The 19,018-nt window shown below is 58.1% G+C and overlaps 1 protein-coding gene across 4 annotated transcripts; it reads left to right on the top strand.

The window, feature by feature from the left end:
- Window positions 1–305: 305 nt before the first annotated feature.
- Window positions 306–18,751, top strand: MLXIPL (MLX interacting protein like). Of its 4 annotated transcripts, XM_055340930.1 has the most exons (17): window positions 306–654; window positions 4,577–4,683; window positions 8,744–8,826; window positions 8,965–9,054; window positions 9,372–9,416; window positions 9,920–10,121; window positions 10,247–10,327; window positions 13,545–13,714; window positions 15,020–15,566; window positions 15,845–15,909; window positions 15,989–16,139; window positions 16,296–16,411; window positions 16,503–16,622; window positions 16,809–16,936; window positions 17,018–17,141; window positions 17,543–17,672; window positions 17,966–18,751. In XM_055340930.1, exons 1-17 carry the CDS (start codon window positions 362–364, stop codon window positions 18,082–18,084), a joined length of 2,571 nt encoding a protein of 856 aa, XP_055196905.1. In that variant the 5' UTR covers window positions 306–361; the 3' UTR covers window positions 18,085–18,751. The 4 variants fall into 4 exon arrangements, with proteins under 4 accessions (XP_055196905.1, XP_055196904.1, XP_055196906.1 ...); XM_055340929.1 differs by having other exon boundaries at window positions 15,992–16,411; XM_055340931.1 differs by lacking the exon at window positions 16,296–16,411 and having other exon boundaries at window positions 16,477–16,622.
- Window positions 18,752–19,018: the final 267 nt, after the last annotated feature.

Below are 19,018 nucleotides of genomic sequence, written 5' to 3'. Positions count from 1 at the left end.
GAACGCCAGGCACTGAGGCGCTTTCAGGCTCAGGTGTGAACGACTGATAAGGAACTCTTCTTGAGACCCCTTTCGGACGAAGTAAGGGCACCCCAAAAGGAAGGGCGGGAGGGGAGATAAGGATCTCTTCTTCCTCTTCCAAACTCTAGACCCACAGGCAGAGTGGGGACGCGGGCGCTCACACTCAGTGTATTGATTATGCTAATTCGAGCCCCGCCCCGCCCCGCCCGCTCAGGAGGCCCCGCCCCTCGAACGACCTGTTGCGCCGGAGGGGCGGGGCTATGCTAATGAGGCCAGTCGGACCTCGCCTGCGGCGCTGGCGGCTCCCGCGAGCCGGGGCGAGGCGGCGGCGACGAAAGCCATGGCCGGGGCGTTGGCGGGTCTGGCCGCGGGCTTGCACGGCCCACGGGGGGTCCCCAGCCAAGACTCGGACTCAGACACAGACTCGGAGGACCCGAGTGCGCGGCGCGGCGCGGGCGGGCTGCTCCGCTCGCAGGTCATCCACAGCGGTCACTTCATGGTGTCGTCGCCGCACAGCGACTCGCTGCCCCGGCGGCGCGACCAGGAGGGGCCCTTGGGGCCCGCAGACTTCGGGCCGCGCAGCATCGACCCCACACTCACCCGCCTCTTCGAGTGCATGAGCCTGGCCTACAGGTGAGGGCGGCTGCGGGCCCGACAGCCTCGGCCCTCCGTGGCGGGACCACGCGCTGGGGCCCCGGACACCCGCCCTGGCCCCAAACTCTCGGAGACTCCGACCGCGTCCTGGACACCCCTCTGCCCCGGCCCCGAGCGTCCTGCGACCCCGGCGCAGCCCTCCGCCCGGAGTGCGCACCTCCAGGTTTCCGTGGCTCACCGCCTGCACTCCCCAGCCAGGGCACCGACCGCCTGCCCTCCACCCTGACCGCCAGAGGCCCACCTCGGGCCCCTCTCCCCGTCCCGACTCATCTGCCCCCAGAGAAATGCCAGGGCATCCCTCGCACCCTGGGGACCCTAAGCCATCCCCACCCTCCACTCTGGCGGTCACTCCCCACCAACCACCTCAGCCCTCCACTCCCTGCGCAGCACCGGCCCAGACCCACTCCATGCCTGCTCCCTGCCGACACTCCTCACGCCCATGACTGTCCCGACTCCCAGGCGCTCGTCCACCCTGCACTCCCCAGTTGCCGGGACATCTATCTGTTCTTGACCTGCTAGGTCGAGGGAGGCGGGAGAAGGGTGCCCCGCGCGGACCCAGGGGGGCGCAGCTGGCACGGGTTCCCAGCGGTCGCCCGGCAGGGGGTGCTGCACGCCGCGTGGGCTTGTGGGCTTGGTGCCCGGGAGGCCAGGGCTCGCCGACCCGGGTTGCCGCGGGGCTGAGCGCCTAACGCTGCCCAGGACCCCTGCTCCGCCGTCGCAGACCGCGCAGACCGCGCCCGGTCCCGGCTCCACGCCTGCGTCCCAGGGGAGGGCGCGAACCCGGGTTCTGGCCCAGTGCCCTGGAGCAAAGTTCCCAGGAGCGGAGGGGCCAGGATAAATTATCAACCGAAAACCGTAGAGGTGAAAGGGGGATCGGCCGGCCTTGATCTTTTCTCTGTGCAAATATTCCTTTTCCTCTGCGGCGCCTCCTCCCCTGCTGAGAACCGCTGGACACAGAACGGCCCTTGAAGCTCCGACTGGGAGCCGGGGCTGGGGTGGGGATTGCGGGGGGTGTTGCCCACCCCCCACCGGCAGCCCAGCCGCGACCCCATTGGCTGGAAGCGATGTAACCTTGGCCCACACGCTCTGGCCCCGGGCCCAGGTCATGTTGCAACCTGATCGTCCAGGGCGCCGGACCGATGAGGAAAGTTCAAATTCCCGTCCCTTTCTTCCCTTCCCCCGCCTCCTGGGACATCACGGGACCGACTGGGACAGGGCATTTAAGGTCCTGGTACACCGAATGTGGGCACCCCTCCTCCCGGGGCTCTCTCAGCGCTCCCCATTTCTCAGCTGCTCCCAATTTCAGCTTCCTGTTTTATACCAAATCCCATCCAACCCCAGACCATGGGTGGCCAAAAGGGGAGATTCAGGGGAAGAGGCAAGGTTGGGGCCAGAGCACACTCCAAGAACTCCCCACACTAAGAGGCTGACTAGAACCTGATGTGACCCAGGGGAGCTGGGGAGGAGAGGGCTGTGCTTTCTCCCTAACACCCAGAATATTCCGTCTCTGTTGCAGCCCAAGCTCCAGGGATGGAGGTGGCTCAGTACTAGAGGAGACTTGGGCTTCCCTCTGTTTGGTAGAGGAAAAAATCTGAGGTTCAGCCTGGGAGAGTGTTTTAGCCCTTGAATACCCCTAATTATAGGTGTCCCCTGGTAGGGAGAGTGTTGGGGAAGCCAGGGTGACCCAGAGAGTGACTGGATGGGAAAGGACAGCAAGGCAAGGGGTCCACAGGCTGCCTGGCCAGCTTTCATCCTCAGCAGGCACTGTGGGCAGACAGAGGACTCCTCTTCTAGGAGGAGGTGCATAGTCCACAATTCTGTGGGTAGAAGCCCCAGGGAGACAGGTTCTGGAAGTTCCAAGAAAACACTTGTTTGTGGTCAGAGCTGGCTAGTTACAGAAAGCATGACCTTGGGGAGAGACCAAGCAGGACCCTGTCAGAGAGACTCTCAGGGAATTCCTGTAAGGTAGACTGGAGACCCAGTAGGGGGTGGGGGTGGGGCTGAACTAAGCGTCCTAGGCTTTCTCCAACCCATCTCTGAGATTTCCAGACTTCCTGGTGGTCATAAGCCCTTGAACCCTAGTGCCAAGCTTTTTTCCCAGGCTGGGAACCTCTCCTCCCCTCCTAGCCAATAAGCCTGGTGCAGACCAAATCCTTCCCTTCAGGACTTGGATGTTGTCACCATCTCATCTTCCCAAGCACCACTGCCTTGGCTGCAAACATTATAGCCTCGGCTGGGAAATGGAAAGAGGGCAGGCACGCTGGGCATGGGGCACTGGGTGATCAGAGTGGGCTGAGAGGTTGCTGGGATACAGGCAGGGGCAGCAAACTCAGGAGTCTCCCCCAGGTGCCACAGAAGAAGCTGGCCCAGGAGGTATCAGCGCACCCCATCCATGACTCCCTACAAGACAGATGGTGTTTATCTAACTTAGGAGGGAGGGGGCCAGCCAACAGGCATGGGCTTATGTACCCTATTTGGGTAATGAGGCCTGTGGTACCCTGGGATGGCAGTCCTCCTCACTCCCTGCCCAAAAACAAACACAGGAGCTTGGAGACCAGAGAGGAGAGGGGACCCAGTGACCCATGCACTGAAAGGGTTGTAGGAGTCAGATTGCCATCCCCCCACCCCATACCCCCAAGATGAGGGAGAAGCCTCAGAAGAAAGCAGACCTGGTGTTCTGAAAAACTAAGCCTTGGGGCCTCAGCCTCCCATGTGAGCAAGGGTTGGAAAAGGTGGGCCAGAGGGGGCTGGTGTCCAGCCCTGGCTTGTGGACCATGAGGAGGGAGGGAGAAGGGAGGGACCAGTGGGGGTCTAGATGCTGAGCATCTTGACCTCCCAGGTCAGCTCCTTAGGGGTGGTACACTCCGCCTGTGTCTAGCACATCCTGACCGTGAGAGTCAAGTCCCTCACCTGTGTGTAGAGCCCTTCTTTTTTTTTTTTTTTTTAAGATTTTGTCTATTCATGAGACACACACAGAGAGAGAGGCAAAGACATAGGCAGAGGGAGAAGCAGGCTCCATGCCGGGAGCCCGACGCGGGACTCGATCCCGGGACTCCAGGATCAGGCCCTGGGCCAAAGGCGGTGCTAAACCACTGAGCCACCCGGTCTGCCCTTCCATCTCATGGATTTGATTGACTGCTAGGATTAGGGTCAGGGTTAGGGCCGGGATTAGGGTGCTGCCTCCCCACTGCCTACCACACCACCATCTCAGACTGCCTTCCTTTGGAGCCTGATGGCTATTGTCGTGCACAAACCCCTGAGAAAGGAGCATCTTTCCAGCTCAGGCCAAATTGCCATCCCTGGACTCTGGAGGGGGCAGAAGCCAGAGGGCAGTGAAAAAGCAGCTGGCTGCTTGGAGGCCACTTCTGGTTTAGAGACTCCCTCCCCACACCTTATCCATCCCCTGGGGGGACAGTGAGTCAGGTGGAGAAAAGCCACAGGGCCTGAATGAATCTCCACCAAGTGATCTTGGGCATGTCCCTTTGGCTTCCTGACACTCAGTTTCCTTCTGTAAGAAATGGGTCTGGGAACCCTCCTGAACAGGCATACAGACAGATGTCTGTGAGGCCACTGGCATTATTGTCCTGGTAAATAGGTTTCAGCCCTGGCTTTAGTTTTGGTGGTAGGTTAATGAGCAGCTTCCACCAGAGAAAACAAGGGCCCCTAGCAGGGACCTGGGGGAATATTTTTTAAAGGTCTGAGACTCAGGGTAGGAATTTCAGGCAGGTTAGAGTGTGGGGCAGGATTTGCAGGATTCTGGGAGCAGGGAGCCCTTTGATGGCCCGCATGCATGAGTACTCAGTGTGCAGAAGAGCGGGGAGCCAGCCCTGCGGGAGGCCCCTCTTAGCTCCCCCCCCCCATACCCCCCTCCCTCCCTGACCCAGCCGTCTCCCTCTGACAGTGGCAAGCTGGTGTCTCCCAAGTGGAAGAATTTCAAAGGCCTCAAGCTGCTTTGCCGGGACAAGATCCGCCTCAACAACGCCATCTGGAGGGCCTGGTACATCCAGTGTGAGTGGGCATCAGGGGCCTCCCCAGCAGAGGGGCTGCAGTGGGAGGGGCGGGCGCCCAGGAAACACCCACGACCCTTAGGGCCAGGACCGGCATCTGACCTCCAGAGGGTCTCAGGGAATGTGTCCCAAAAGGTGCTCTCCACAGGGACGCCAGGCACAGCAAGGGTCACCCTTTGGAAGGTGGGCAGAGGTTTGCAGGGCAATCCAAGGCCCTTTCTACATTCCATCAGTCCAGACTACCTCAAATGCCAGGGTGGGAAGAGGTGCTAGATGCTGTCTGGGCCAATAGCATCACATCGAAAATAGGAAATAAGGATCTTGCCTGGGTCTCTACCAACCTTTCACTGAAGCCCTGATGCAACCCCTAGGAGGTGCCCCCATGGAGACTGGGGGGGCAGGGGGCCCAGAGAGGCCATGTGGTAGAGCGGAGGGGCCTGCAGACTTGGGAGTTGCCCAGAGCTGCTTTCCTACCTAGTCTCTGCCCTTGCCGGCTGTGTGACTGCAGGCTATGTGACTAACCTCTCTGAATCTATTTACTCATTTATAAAATAAGGCCAACAGTCCTACTTTTCCTGGTTGGCCTGGGGATAACAGGTATGAATGGGCCTGGCACAAAGCACAATAGCTGGTGCTAAATAAATGATGGTTGAATCTGATATACCATTGAGGAGGTCACAATCATTCATTTGGGGGCATGAGCCCCCACCATCACCACCACCACCATAGCAGGGGAGCAGAGACTGAGCAGCCTCAGACCAGTCGGCCCTGGATTGGGACCTTGTCTGACTGAGTCAAGTCCTGCTACAAGATCAAAGGCTGCCCTGAGCTGGGAACACACAGCCCAGGAGGGGCCAAATGCAGTATTCTCTGTCCTGGCTCCACTGGATTCCATCCAAGCAGAGAGAGGGAGGGTTTTCTGGTTTCTATTTATCTATGGCGCCTGGTACTTCATAAACCATCTTATTCAAGGCTTCCTGGCAACCCAAGTAGATAGGTATTATTACCCCCATTTTATGGATGAACAAGTAAGGCCCAGAAGGCCAGTAACTTGTTCAGGGTCATGGAGCAGAAAAGGAGCAGAGCTGTGACTGGTTAGAAGTCCAGGGCTTTCCTCCTCTGAGCCCAATGCTCCTTCCACTGCTCCCAGCTGGCTGGCTTCCAGTCCTCACCTGAGAACTTGTAAGAAGGGCCCTACCCAAACCAGGAAGCTGATAGGCCAGAAGGAGTCACTCTGCCCCCGCTACCCCGCACTCTCTACCCCTCCCCCACAAAGCTGGATGGGATGCCAACTTCTCTCTGCAGAAAAAATTTCTGATGCCACCCAGGGTCCTCAGCCAGACAGGCAGACCCTGGTCTCTGGCTACTGTCTGAGTTGCTGGAAGCACCCCAGGTTCTGTGTCAGACAGAGAGGGGTTGGAGTAAAGTTCTAGGATGCCCCCACTGTGTGACCTTGGGAAAGTCCCAAGCCTCCCTCGCTGAAGATCACTTATCTGCAGAGTGGGAGTAACAGTAGGTCCTGCTCTGAGGTTTGCTGTGAGTTTTCAGTAAGATCGTATCTCAGCACAGGGCCTGACACACACAGGGGCTCCCTGAAGGTGATTATATTATTGGGAAAGGGAGAGGAGTGGGGACTGCTAGATAGCTGCCTGGCTCATCCCCCTCAAACCTGCCACCCGTCTGCCAGTTCCTGGGCTCCAAGACACCCCCTCCTTTCCTGCACCCCCAAATTATCCTGGCATCCTCTGAGCTCCCAGAGCACTGTACACCTCTTCTGTTTGGGCTCCCCGCCTTGCTCATGTTCTGTGTGTACTTTCCTTATCTCTCCAACTAATCTGTGAGTGCTCTGATTCATCTGCGGATTCCCTGTCCCAGCATCTGTCCCAGCATAGTGCAAGGGGCTTCCTGAATGGGTGAACTTAATCAGTGTTCAGTGAAGCCTGCCCCAGTCATGACCAAGCCAGACCCAGGAGTCATGTGGTCGCTGCCCTTCTGTCTAGAGTACAGGGTCCTTGGGATGGGAGGGAGGGCCCAGCCAGGCCAGGTCTGCTCAGACCTGACCCTCTGGGGACCTTGGACAAACTTACTGTTTTCTGGTGCTCATTCCCTCTATCTGGGAAGCCAGGGCAGTACTGTTTGAGACTCTCCTTGCTGTCACCCCCTGGCAGTCCACATACACCTAGAGGCCCATCCCTTTGTTTTCCAAGCCACTGCTCAACCACCAGGACAAACCCCCTCCCCTAGTCCCATGGGGATCACTTTGGAGACTGTCCTTTAGGACAGAATTTCATGAATAATGCTGAAGATCCCAATATATTTCATGTCTGAGTAGTAGCCCCACCCCCACCCCCACCACCCTCCCCCGTCTGTTAATTGTCCCAGAGGGTCTGCTGAGGGCTGAGGTGGGAAAAATCACTGCATGGGGATCCCAGGGGTCGGAAGCCCTACTGTGTGCCAAGCTCTGTGCCAGATTCAGGGATTTGAGGCTACTGAACAACAGCTTCTGCTTTTACTCTCAGCAGGGAGGCCAGCATGCAGAGAAATGGACAAGGCCAAGTGCAGAATGAGGCAGATAAGACGGTGGGGTTTCAGAGGAGGGGGGGCTTCCTGGAAGAGGGAACTGCCCTGGGCTCTCCTGATGGGTGGGCAGATGTGAGTGAGGCAGAGGACGGAAGGGAAGGGCATCTGTGTAGAATAAAGCCAGAGGGTGGGCTATGGCTGAAGCTGTTTGGCTTCAAGGTGGAGCATGTGAAGGAGGTGAGAAGGTGGCAGAAGCAGAGAGGCCAGTCATGGAGGGCTTGGAAGCCAAGGTAAGGGGTGTGAACTTTACCTGGGAGGTACAGGGAGTCAGGGAGGGTCTACCGGCCACAGCAGGAAGGTGGGCTGGAGAGGGTGAGGCTAGAGGCAGGAAGGTCCAGGTGAGAGATGACACCAGACCCTCGGGGTAACAGAATATGGAGGGAGGGGACAGTAACAGAAATGCTACACATGCTCAGGAGTGAGAGGCAATTAGTCCACAGATAGGAATGCTGGGGTTGATGGAGCAGTTTCTGTGATTGGGAGGCTGTGTTGGCCTCTAGAGGAGGCGCAGGCTTGGGAGGGATGTTTCCAAACATCTGAGAGTGGCAAGTTTTGGGACATCCTTTTTTATTTTTTTAAATTCCCCCTCCCCCCAAGTTTTGGTACATCCTGATAGAGATTCTATGGGCAGCTGGAAAATAAGTCTGCAGCTGGAATGGGGCAAGATGAGAGAGGCTTGGGGGCAGGACTTGCAGAAGAGCCAGTGAAAATGGTCAAAGAGGCAGGAGAACCAAAGGAAGGTTCAGTGCTCCAAACCTGAGGTCCAGGAGGAAGGGCCCGGGGAAGGCGGACGAGTAAGGGTCTTGGCTGGGCAGTGGGGGCAAGTGCTGAGTTACAGGAAGTGAAGAGGAAACCAGGAGGCACCAAGTGGAGGTGCTGATGACAACTCTTCCAGAACTAGCCACAAAGCAAAGGAGTGAAAGGAAAGATTACCTTGTTGGGGTAGCAAGGGAAGGGAAAGTTTAGGAGGCAAAGGGGCACATGTGGTATGTGTTTATGGGCCCCAAAGAAGGAGCCTGGGGGAGAGGGAGATTGGATTGGAGAGAAGGAAGGGAGTGGAGGAGGTGATGAAATGGCTCAGCTAGGTGGCCTGAGGGGACAAGGGGTGCTGGCATCAGATTGGGTAGTGTCAAGGAGCCTGAGGCAGGGGACCAAGGGCTCCAGGCCCTGGCCTGCATGCCTGACTTTGGAGCAGCTCAGTTCCTGTTGTCCCACAATCCCATTCAGCCAGTGTTACCTGCACCCCTACTGGGCTCCCAAGGGAGGCGGAGGAGGTGTAGGGAGGTTCCTTTCACAGGGTCCCACCAAAAAGGGAGTTCTGGGAGGGCTAGAGCAGGCAGGAAGGCTTCCTGGAGGAGGTGGCACTTAATCTAAACATCAGAAGCTAAGCAGGATTTCATAGTGTGGCCCTGGGATCCTAGCCCCCTTGGGGTGGAGGTGAAGAAGCTGGGTACCCTCCTGACCTGGCCCCCTTCTCTCAGATGTGGAGCGGAGGAAGAGCCCCGTCTGTGGCTTCGTGACCCCCCTGCAGGGGCCTGAGGCTGATGAGCACCGGAAACCAGAGGTAGCAGAGCCCAGGGACCCGGAGCCTGCAGGCCTCCCTGCCACGCGCAGGGCAGGAGGGGCTGGCCCAGGTGGGGCCTGGGTGAGGGGTGGGCTCGGTGCCGGCGGTCTCACTGAGCCCCTCCCCGACCCTCCCCAGGCCGTCGTCCTGGAGGGCAATTACTGGAAGCGGCGCATCGAGGTGGTGATGCGCGAGTACCACAAGTGGCGCATCTACTACAAGAAACGGGTCAGTAGGGGAGGGGGACGGGGGTGGGGGGGGGTGGCTGCTGACCACTGCCGCTCTTGGAAGAGCTGGGTGGGTCTCCCTCGCACCCCCACCCCGACCCAACCCCCGACCCCGCCTCCCATTAAGACCCAGGCTGACAGCGCCACCGTGTGGTCCAGAGTCTCTTCGCCACCTCCGTACCTCCAGGCGCAGGGGAGCTCCCGAAGGGAATTGGGGATCCCTTTCGTCCCGGGGAGCTTGTGAGCAGGGGAGGCCTTGGCGGGCAGTGATAGAAGAGGGACAGGCGATCCAGTGTCCACCTCTGTGTATTCCTGCAGCTCCGTAAATCCAGCAGGGAAGGGGATCTTCTGACTCCAAAGCAGGTGGGTGCTTCCCTCCAGGTGGATGAGGCAGGGGCCAGCGAGGGTCCTGGAGGGACTTGAGGGCAGTGGGTGTGACTGCTGTCCTCTAGCTCATTGAGCCCTTCACTCCGGAGGAGGGGAAGTCTTTGAGCGCAGTGGTGGGAAGACCCCAAGTCTTCTGGTTAGCCCAGCAAGTAGTGGGAGGCATGGAGACCCAAGTCCCTAAGAACTGGGGTTCCGGGCAGGAAAAAGTATAGGGGCAGGAAGCAGACCCTTATCCATTCAGCAGGCCCTCCAGCCCTATCTGCTGGGGGTCAGTCATTAGGAGCCAGTGGGTGTGACCATAGGCCTTCCAGGCAGCCAACTGAGTCCTCCAGAGAGAGGTGAGGAGGGCCAGGCCAGCCCGCAGAGGCTCCAGACCTGCTAAGCATGTCATCCCCTAGGTGCAGGGCACATGGGAGGGTGAGGGGCAGCACGAGACCCCTGCGTCCCTCCCGTGGCTGCTGAAGGCTCTGTCTCCCTAGGCCGAAGGGGATTGGCAGCCACCGGAGCGATGGTGCGAGCAGCTCTTCTCCAGCGTCGTGCCTGTGCTGCTTGGGGGCCCGGAGGAGGAGCCCGGCGGCCGGCAGCTTCTGGACCTCGACTGCTTTTTGTCCGACATCTCCGACACGCTCTTCACCATGACGCAGCCCAGCTCCGCACCCTTGCAGCTGCCCCCTGAGGATGGTGAGGGCCTGCATCTGGAGAGGGAGGCCTTGAGGATCCGGGAAGCTGAGGGAGGATGGCCAAGGGTGGATGGCCCCCACTCCATCCTGCCTTGCCACTCCTGACCTCACCACTGCCCTCTCCAGCCTACGTGGGCAATGCTGACATGATCCAGCCAGACCTGACGCCTCTGCAGCCCAGCCTGGATGACTTCATGGAGATCTCAGGTGAGGCAGCGTCCCCTGCTGGGTAGGGTGGACAGGTGGTGGGGGGAGGGTCAGCATGAGGATAGTTCCTAGATGACCACCAGACCTGAGGCCCCGTCCTAGGCCCATCTTGGAGGATGGATGGTTAAATGATTTCTGAGGGCCCTTCCTGGTCTTTCTTTGTCTGGACGTGGGATACAACTGATACGGCCACAGGTGACAGCAGGGACAGACTGGGTACCTAGGCAGGGGCCAGGGCCCAGGCACATTGGAGGCTCTGTGAGCTCCCAGGAAAGTAGTGGATGTTGGGAATCTCAGGAGAGAGAGGGACTTTGATCTGTTTGGGCCTGTTTATTGATTACACAATTCTCCCTAAAAACTATTTATTAAAGAATATGCATCTGGGTGGCTCATCCCATTAAGCATCTGCCTTTGACTCAGGTCATGATCCCAGGACCCTGGAATCAAGCCCCATGTCGGGCTCCCTGCTTAGTGAGGAGTCTGCTTCTCCCTCGCCCTCTGTCCCTCCTCCCACTTGTGCTTGCTCTTTCAAATAAATAAATATTTAAAATCTTAAAAAAAAAAAAAAGAACATTCCAAACATACACACAAGTAGAGAGAGAGTGGTTCACTGAACCCTCATGTAACCATCACCAATTTCAACATATATCAACTCTGACCAGTCTGGTTTCATGTAGACCTCACCCAGACCTCACCTACTTCCTATGTTGTTTTTAAGAAAATCCCAGGAATTAAATCTGGTAAAGCATTTTTTTTAAAGTAACATGTAGAAACATGTACCTCCCTTTCCTGACCCCAGGGCCACTAGGTCACTGGTTTCTTGTATCCTCTTGGAGATACCCATGTCTGTATAAGCACCTGTGCACAAATGTTTCCTTTTGTTTTCCAATAGACTTCCTGACATCGCTTTCTTTACTTAGCTGTAGATCTTGGAATCTGTCCCTGATAATCATTTGTTCAGGAGACTCTGGAGCCATGCTCAAGGTCAGGTAGCCATAGAGGATTGTCTTGTCTCAGCCAAAGCCCAAGGGGGTAGAAAGGGGGTTTCTGGCATAAAGGCTTAGTTTCAATGGCCCCTCCACTTCTTCCCCACAGGGTCCTAGGCCTGTCAATCAAGAGGTGGGGCGAGAACTAGGGAATGAGGAACCACCCCCACCCCTGCCTCAGCCTTGGGCAGGGTAGGGGTGGTGGGGGCAGAAGTGTTGATGGCAGTGCCCAGAGAGCAGACCAGCCTGGGAGGGCAGCGGTCCTGTCTGGGACACCCCTGCCACAGGTAGGAAACTGCTTCCACCGTGGACTCTGGGCCAAATCTGGAGCTAAGAAGCCACTTTTCTCCATCCAGGGTGGCTGCTGGGGTGGAGGTGAGCATGCAACCAAGGGTAGGGGATGTGGGTCATGCAGAGGAGGTGGCTAGCGTGGCCCCCTCTGGCGCTCCACGCACAGGGAGGGCAGGGAGTGCCAAGGCCAACAGGGCTACTGCTTTGATTGTCCCCAAGAGCTTCTCACTTGAGAGGAAACCCAGTGAGAAGGCCAGAACTCCATGGAGGGAGGGGGCTTGAGAAGGAGTGTTCAAGGAAGGGGTGGAGGCTTGGAGCAGGAGAGGGCCTCAGGGAGGGATGTACATCAATGTATAGAAGCTGGGGGGGACCAGGGCTCTGTGGGTGACCAGCTAGGGTTAGGAAGAGGGAAGGAATAATGAAGGGGAGACTATGACAGGGGGTGGTAGTGACTGGGCTCATTACCCTATGAGCCCCACAGAGCGCTGGGAGCTAGGGAGCAGCAGGGTGCAGGCCAGTATGTGGCTGGTTCTAGAGTTAGACCTCAAGGGGCCTAGCGATGAGACCGACGGTCTCTGCTGGCTGAGGGGGCCCTCTGCCACCAAGTCCCTCAGTTAAAGGGAGGCAGTAGGACAAAAAGATCCTTTCTGATTGGGTGGTCAAGGACACACATGAGTCCCTGTGTGCAGGCACACATGCGCACCAACCCAGACGCGCATACCTGGGCACAGAGCAGATATGCACATGCGGAGCACTTCACATCAAGGCAGGCACATACAGACCCAGGCAGAACTACAGACATTGGGGCAGGCACACACACTCAGGGAAGTGTTTTGCATGAGATCACACATTGACACCCCCAGAGCCAGCCTTCCAGTGACACATGGTCACCAGAGTCACATAAGATGCACATACAAGTTTAACCCCCATCAGCCTCCAGGTCTGGTGTGGGCTTATCTGTCCCAGGCCTGGGTTTCCTTCAGAGTGGCCTTTGGGAGAGAAGTCTGACCAGCTCCCCTGGCCAGGGAGCCAGGGCCCATTCAAGGCCAGTGGGGCTGGGTCTGACCAGACCAGGAGGCCTTGGGAGCTGGTTCAGGCCAAAGGCTGTCAGGGTCAGAGAAAGGTGCCCGGAAGGGAGCGGGTGGGCGGGTGGCGCCCAGGCCCGGGATGTGGTTAGGCCACAGGCAGCTGCTTCCCAAAACCAGAATAGCCTGGGGCTTACACAACCCACACCTCAGACAATCTGGCTGCCCCCTCCCCGCCAGCTCTTCCAGGCTTTCCAGCCCTCCCTCCCTCCTGCCCTCACCCTGAGCCCACCCGCTTACCTCTGCTATGACCCCCTTAGCCCTCCACCCCACTCCTAGGCTCTACTTTTGAGGCCCCACTGGACCTTTCAACAAACCAACTTACTCCAGACCCACTGACCTCCTGACCCCTCTCACCTCTAACTCACCCCTGAATTGCTGTCACTCTGGGGCTCTTCCCTATGCCAGACCTCCACCCCTTGCACCCCACCCCTCTCCCTCCCTGGCACTCTATTACCCTGACCCTTTCTATGGCCCCAGCAGAGCTGGTAACAGAAGCAAAAGAGAGGAATGTCCAGGGTTGGGATGGGAAAGGGAGCCTCATGAGCCCAGTGTGGGGTTCAGTGGGAGGACTATTTCCCGGGGTCCCACTCACACCCCCACACTGCCTCTGCTGTCCTGCATGCAGGCCCATCCCACCCGAACCTCTGTTGCTGCTTCCCCTGAGACAGACAGAAACTCTCCCAATTTCACAATCTCCTGTGGAAGCCCCCCCTCCCCCGCCTACCCCCACCTCACTGCCAATCAGGCTGGCCCAGCCTGGGGACAGGGCACAAGGCCCACTCTCCTCCCACAGCTTCCAGGCCTGCCTGGCCTTAACCCTAACTACCACCGCCCTGTATGTCTGAATTACAGATTTCTTCACCAGCTACCGCCCCCCACAGACGCCCACGCCTTCACATTTCCCGGAGCCCCCCAGCTTTGGCCCCATGGCTGACCCTTTCTTCAGCAGTGGGATCCTGAGCTCAGAGGTGCCCCCTGCCTCATCAGGCGTGACCCACCTCTCAGGGCATAACCGCCTGCAGGTGAGCTCCCGCTCTGCTATACTCAGTCCTGCCTAAGTCACCTACCCGTTTCTGGGAGATAGGGTACTTCCTGAGTGCCCAGTCCTGTGCTTGGTTGACTGAGAGGGACTGAAGGGGGAGAGAGAGCCCTGCCCTGTGAGAGGGCACCATTCAGCTGGGATGGAAGATCGTGAAGCATTACTGGACCAGGTGGTTGTAGAAGGGGGGCTGGGGGTGGGGGCGTGGAGCCAGGGTACCACTGAAGAGTGGGTTGCTTGTGAAAGGCTTCCTGGAGGAGGGGAGGTTCTGGGCTTAGTGAATGGATTGGGTTTGGACAGAAAAAGAGACCAATAGAAGGCAAGCCAGATGAGGAGACAAGCACAAATGAGCCCATGGAGACAGAAAATAGAAAGCTCAGTGTGAGTGTTTAGGAAATGGTGAACCTGCCATTGTGGATTGGGAACTCACAGGCTCAATTCAGATGTCACCTCCCTGCTGCTTGGTCAGAAGCCTTTTCCCTCTATCATCATCCTGTTCAGGCATTCTTGTAGTTCATCATTGAGAGATCTCCTCAACTAGATAGTGAGCTCCTTGCTGGAAGAGCTAAGCCTTGCTCACCACTCCATGTTCCATACCCAGCACAGTCCAAGCACATTGGCAGCACTGGGTAAATGGTTGCCCAATGAGTGTGTAGATGGATGGGGTGTTGATGAATTGATAGATGGGTTGTAGATGGGGGTGGTTGCTTACATGGGTTGGTGTACATTTAGGTAGGTGAGTGGTCGGTTGGATGGATGGGCTGGTAGATGGATTTGAAGACGCATAGTTTGATGGGTCGATGAATAGGCTGGTGGCTGAATAAGTGGCTGGTCAGGGAACAGATGGTGGATGGGTGGATGGATTATAAATGGGTTGGTGGATGAATTAAGGAGAGACGGTTGGATAGATTGGTGAATGGGCTAATACCTGGTGGGCTGGAGGAGAGATAGGTAGAGGATTTAACTCGCAGTGAGAGGACATACAGGTGAATGGAGGATGATGGGTTAGTGGATGGATTGGTGGCTGGATGGAGAAATTATCTGGCAAATGAAAATATAGGCAGGAAGACTGATGCTCTTTCTCACACCTAATAGGTGCATACGTGTGTTCCACTCCCACCTCTCATTAGATCACAATTTCCTTTGGTGTGTGGGGGGTGGGGACAGGAGGGACCATTTCTCCTGTCTCTCCCAGTGCCCAGTCTAGAGCTCAGCCAGGGCAAGAGGCTGCCAGGGTGGCTACAAAGGCCAGCTGTTCCCCCCTGCTCTCTGTTTGTTTCCCAACCAGGCCCGGAGCAGCTGCCCTGGCCCGCTAGATTCCAGTGCCTTCCTGAACTCTGATTTCCTCCTTCCTGAAGACCCCAAGCCCAAGCTGCCACCCCCTCCAGTACCCCCACCGCTCTTCCAATACCCTGCCCTTGCCAAGGGGCCTGGCCTAGAGCCCTGTGCCCCCCCCACCTTCCCTCCCATGGCTCCTCCCCCTGCTTTGCTGCAGGAAGAACCTCTCTTCTCTCCCAGATTCCCCTTCTCTACCGTCCCACCTGCCCCAGGAGTGTCCCCACTGCCTGCTCCCACTGCCTTCCCACCAACCCCACAGCCTGGCCCAGGCCCTGCCCCTCCCCCCTTCCCCATAGACCTTCTACCCTCGGGATATCTGGAGCCCCCATTTGGGCCCCACTTCACAGTACCCCAAAACATGCGGCCCAGAGGCAGGCCCCCCACCCCATCCCCTAGAGGGCGGAAGCCCAGTCCCCCAACCTTGGCCCTTGCCACGGCCAACTCCACTGCCACTGCGGGAGGCAGCAACCCCTGCCTCACACAGCTGCTCACAGCAGGTGAGATGGGAAGAGCAGAATCCCACAGAGGGAAAGTGGGACCAAATGTAGAAGTGGGGAGCCTGGGGGAGCAGAGGGTGAAGTTTAAGGGGCAGGCTCAGGCTCAGCTGGCAGGATGGGGAGGTGGCAAGGAATTAGGGACATGGGCCCTGAAACCAGAAGGGAAGCAGGCTTTTTGGAAGGGCAAGACGGGGCCTTGGGAGTTGGGTCCCCCCAGTGGATGGGGGGACGGTCTTGAGGCTGGCCCCAGTGGCCCTCATAGTTCTGCCTGTATACAGCCAAGCCTGAGCAAACCTTGGAACCACTTGTGTCCAGCACCCTCCTTCGGCCCTCAGGGTCCCCGGTAAGATGGTGGGCACTGGGAGGTGAGGGTGGGCCCCAGGCTTTACCTCCTTTTAACTCTCTGCCCTTCTCCACCCCAGCAGGAGATGGCCCCTGAATTCCCCTGCACCTTCCTCCCCCCGACCCCGGCCCCCACACCACCCAGGCCACCTCCAGGCCCAGCCACACTGGCCCCTCCCAGGCCCCTGATTGTCCCCAAAGCGGAGCGGCTCTCACCCCCAGCACACAGCGGTAAAGAGGGCTTGCAAGGCTTGGAGAACTCCAGGGGATGGAGAAAGGGGAAGGAAGAAGGAGGGATGACATCTGAGGCCAGGATGAGAGGAACAGGGCAATGGGACCCTCTCCCCTGTGTTGGTCTGTCTGTGGGTCTGTCTGTCCCTGTCACAGGTGGTAAGCGGCGGCTGTCTGGGGAGCTCAGCTCCATGCAGGGCCCGGGGACTCTGAGCGTCCACGTCTCTCCCCCTCAACCCATCCTCAGCCGGGGCCGTCCAGACAACAATAAGGTGGCACCATTCCCTCATCCCAAGATCTGTTTGCTACCCCTAGGCCCTTCCATGCTCCTTCCTAGGCTCACCCCACTGTCTGCCCCCCAAGACTGAGAACCGGCGCATCACACACATCTCTGCAGAGCAGAAGCGGCGCTTCAACATCAAGCTGGGGTTTGACACCTTGCACGGGCTGGTGGGCACACTCAGCGCCCAGCCCAGCCTCAAGGTGAGCTCCCAGCCCCAGCTGGCACCCCCAGAACCATAAGGCTCCTTCGTAGGCCCCCCTCCCACCGTCCAAGACCCAATCCCAGGACCCTCTGGACACCCAGTTTCCTCCTTCCACCCAGTGCCTCAGTGGGCCACAGAGTGGGGCCACTTCTAGCACCTGAGCCTACCCTGGTGATGCCTGCAGGTGAGCAAAGCAACCACGCTGCAGAAGACAGCCGAGTACATCGCCATGCTGCAGCAAGAGCGGGCGGCCATGCAGGAGGAGGCCCAGCAGCTACGGGACCAGATCGAGGAGCTCAATGCTGCCATCAAGTAGGTGGGGAACCAAGGGCACTGGAGCAAGGGGGTAGGCTGCCCGACTCCCCAGCCCTGACTGGCCCCCCTTTCCCCCAGCCTGTGCCAGCAGCAGCTGCCTGCTACTGGGGTGCCCATTACACACCAGCGTTTCGACCAGATGAGAGACATGTTTGACGACTATGTCCGCACCCGGACGCTGCACAACTGGAAGTTCTGGGTAGTATCCTCATTCAGCCAGGGGTGGCGTGACTGCTGGAGCCAGACCCAGCTGTGCCTGACTGCAGGCTAGCTCCACAGGCCAGGCAGGGGCCCAGAGCTGCCCCCAGGGGAAGAGACTCAAGTCCTTCCAGGTCCTTGGCATCCTGGCCAGCAGGAGTGCCCGGTGTTATGATGGGAGCAGAGGGAAACTCAGGAAGGAGGCCCTGGATGCAGCCCAGAAGGGCAGAGAGGGCCCCCGACAGGCCATGGCAGGATGGGGGGCGGTGGCTGCAGCAGGTTTCAAAGTTCATGATGCCACAGTGGCCGGGCCCTTCCCTGGGTTTGAGCCAGATGTCAGGGCTACACATGAGCAGGGCGAGGGTCCTGGCTGATCAGCAGGCCTGTTCCTTGACCTGGGCCCAGTTCAGCATCCTCATTCGGCCTCTGTTCGAGTCTTTCAACGGGATGGTGTCCACAGCAAGCTTGCAGAGCCTCCGCCAGACCTCACTGGCTTGGCTGGACCAGTACTGCTCCCTGCCCGCTCTCCGGCCAAGTATGTGAGCCAACTGCCTGCCCACCATAATGTCCAGGGGTGTCCACCCTGCTCAGACCACAGGCCCAGGCTGCCTTTGAAATAGCCTAGGGTTTTAGCCATCCCACCACATACGCTGAATAGTCCTCTGCCTACCAAGTCACCTACAGACGGAGGTCCTGGGAGGGGCTGATGATCTTGCTAGCTAGTATATCCCTCTCATCCCTTTTGTCTTCAGCATCCAGGGGAAGGGCCCTGACCCCGGGAGGTGTCTCTCCCCCTCTCTCTTTCATTCTCTCATTGTCTTTCCCCAGCCGTCTTGAACTCTCTCCGCCAGCTGAGCACATCTACCAGTATCCTGACAGATCCAGCCTGTATTCCCGAGCAAGCCACACGGGCAGTCACAGAAGGCACCCTTGGCAAACCTTTATAGTGTTGGCCAGATGCTGCTGCTCACTCAGCTGTCCAGGAGCTGCTCTCCCTGGGCATGGGTTCCAGGGACGACTTCTGGGCACTCCCTTCCTGCCCCAGGTCTGGCTGTGCCCTTTCCTGAGGGTTTAGCAGGGCTCAAATCTCTTCCACCTCCTGGAAGCCAGGAAGAGCTATGTTCCAGTTGCTGCCCCACAAGTGATGAACACTGAGACCTGAGGGGGCAGGGGGGACTCATACTCTCTCTTTGGACCTTCATTTTCTAGTCTGCAAAATAGGGGTGGAGAAGCTTCAACCAGATGATGATCCCAAGGCCTTAGCAGCTGTGACACTTGGGGCCTAAGCTGGCAATTCAGGGAGCTTGTAGGAGGAGGGGGGACAATTGTTTCCCCCACCTGCTCCTCTCCCCGCCCCCTTGATGGGGCTCAGGCCTCCACTTCTCAGCAAAGGGGCAGAAAAGGAAGTTCCCACTCTCTGTTCCTTTGCTGGTAGCCCAGTGTGGGGTGAGGTGCTGCAGGATGGCATCCTTGGGTGACGCCAGGAAGGTCTGACCCCAGGAGAAAGCGGGGCAGGTGGTGGCCAAACCAGGGCAGGCATCTTGTGTGCGTGTGAATGCGTGTGTGTGGATTTTGTAAAGAATTCTTGCCAATAAAAACAAAAACTGTTTGGGACCATCAGTGTGTCTCATTCGGGAATGGAGAGCCAGTTGGCTGTGGGAGGTGGCCTTGAAAGGACCTTAGCTTTTCCTCTGAGCTGGAAGGCACTGGAAAGTTTTGAGTAGGTAGGGATAGGACAAGATCAGATGTAAGTTCTTAACAGGATCCCTCTGGGTGTGGAGTTGAGAATACACCACAGAGGGGCCCTTAAGGGCAGAGGCAGGGAGTACAGTTTTAGGCTATTGCTGGCATCCTGGTGAGAGGTGACAGACACTCATCCTG

Source organism: Nyctereutes procyonoides, unplaced genomic scaffold, assembly GCF_905146905.1.
Source record: "Nyctereutes procyonoides isolate TBG_1078 unplaced genomic scaffold, NYPRO_anot_genome, whole genome shotgun sequence".
In the NCBI taxonomy this organism is placed as follows: domain Eukaryota; kingdom Metazoa; phylum Chordata; class Mammalia; order Carnivora; family Canidae; genus Nyctereutes; species Nyctereutes procyonoides.
This window is presented reverse-complemented; position numbering and strand designations above follow the sequence as displayed.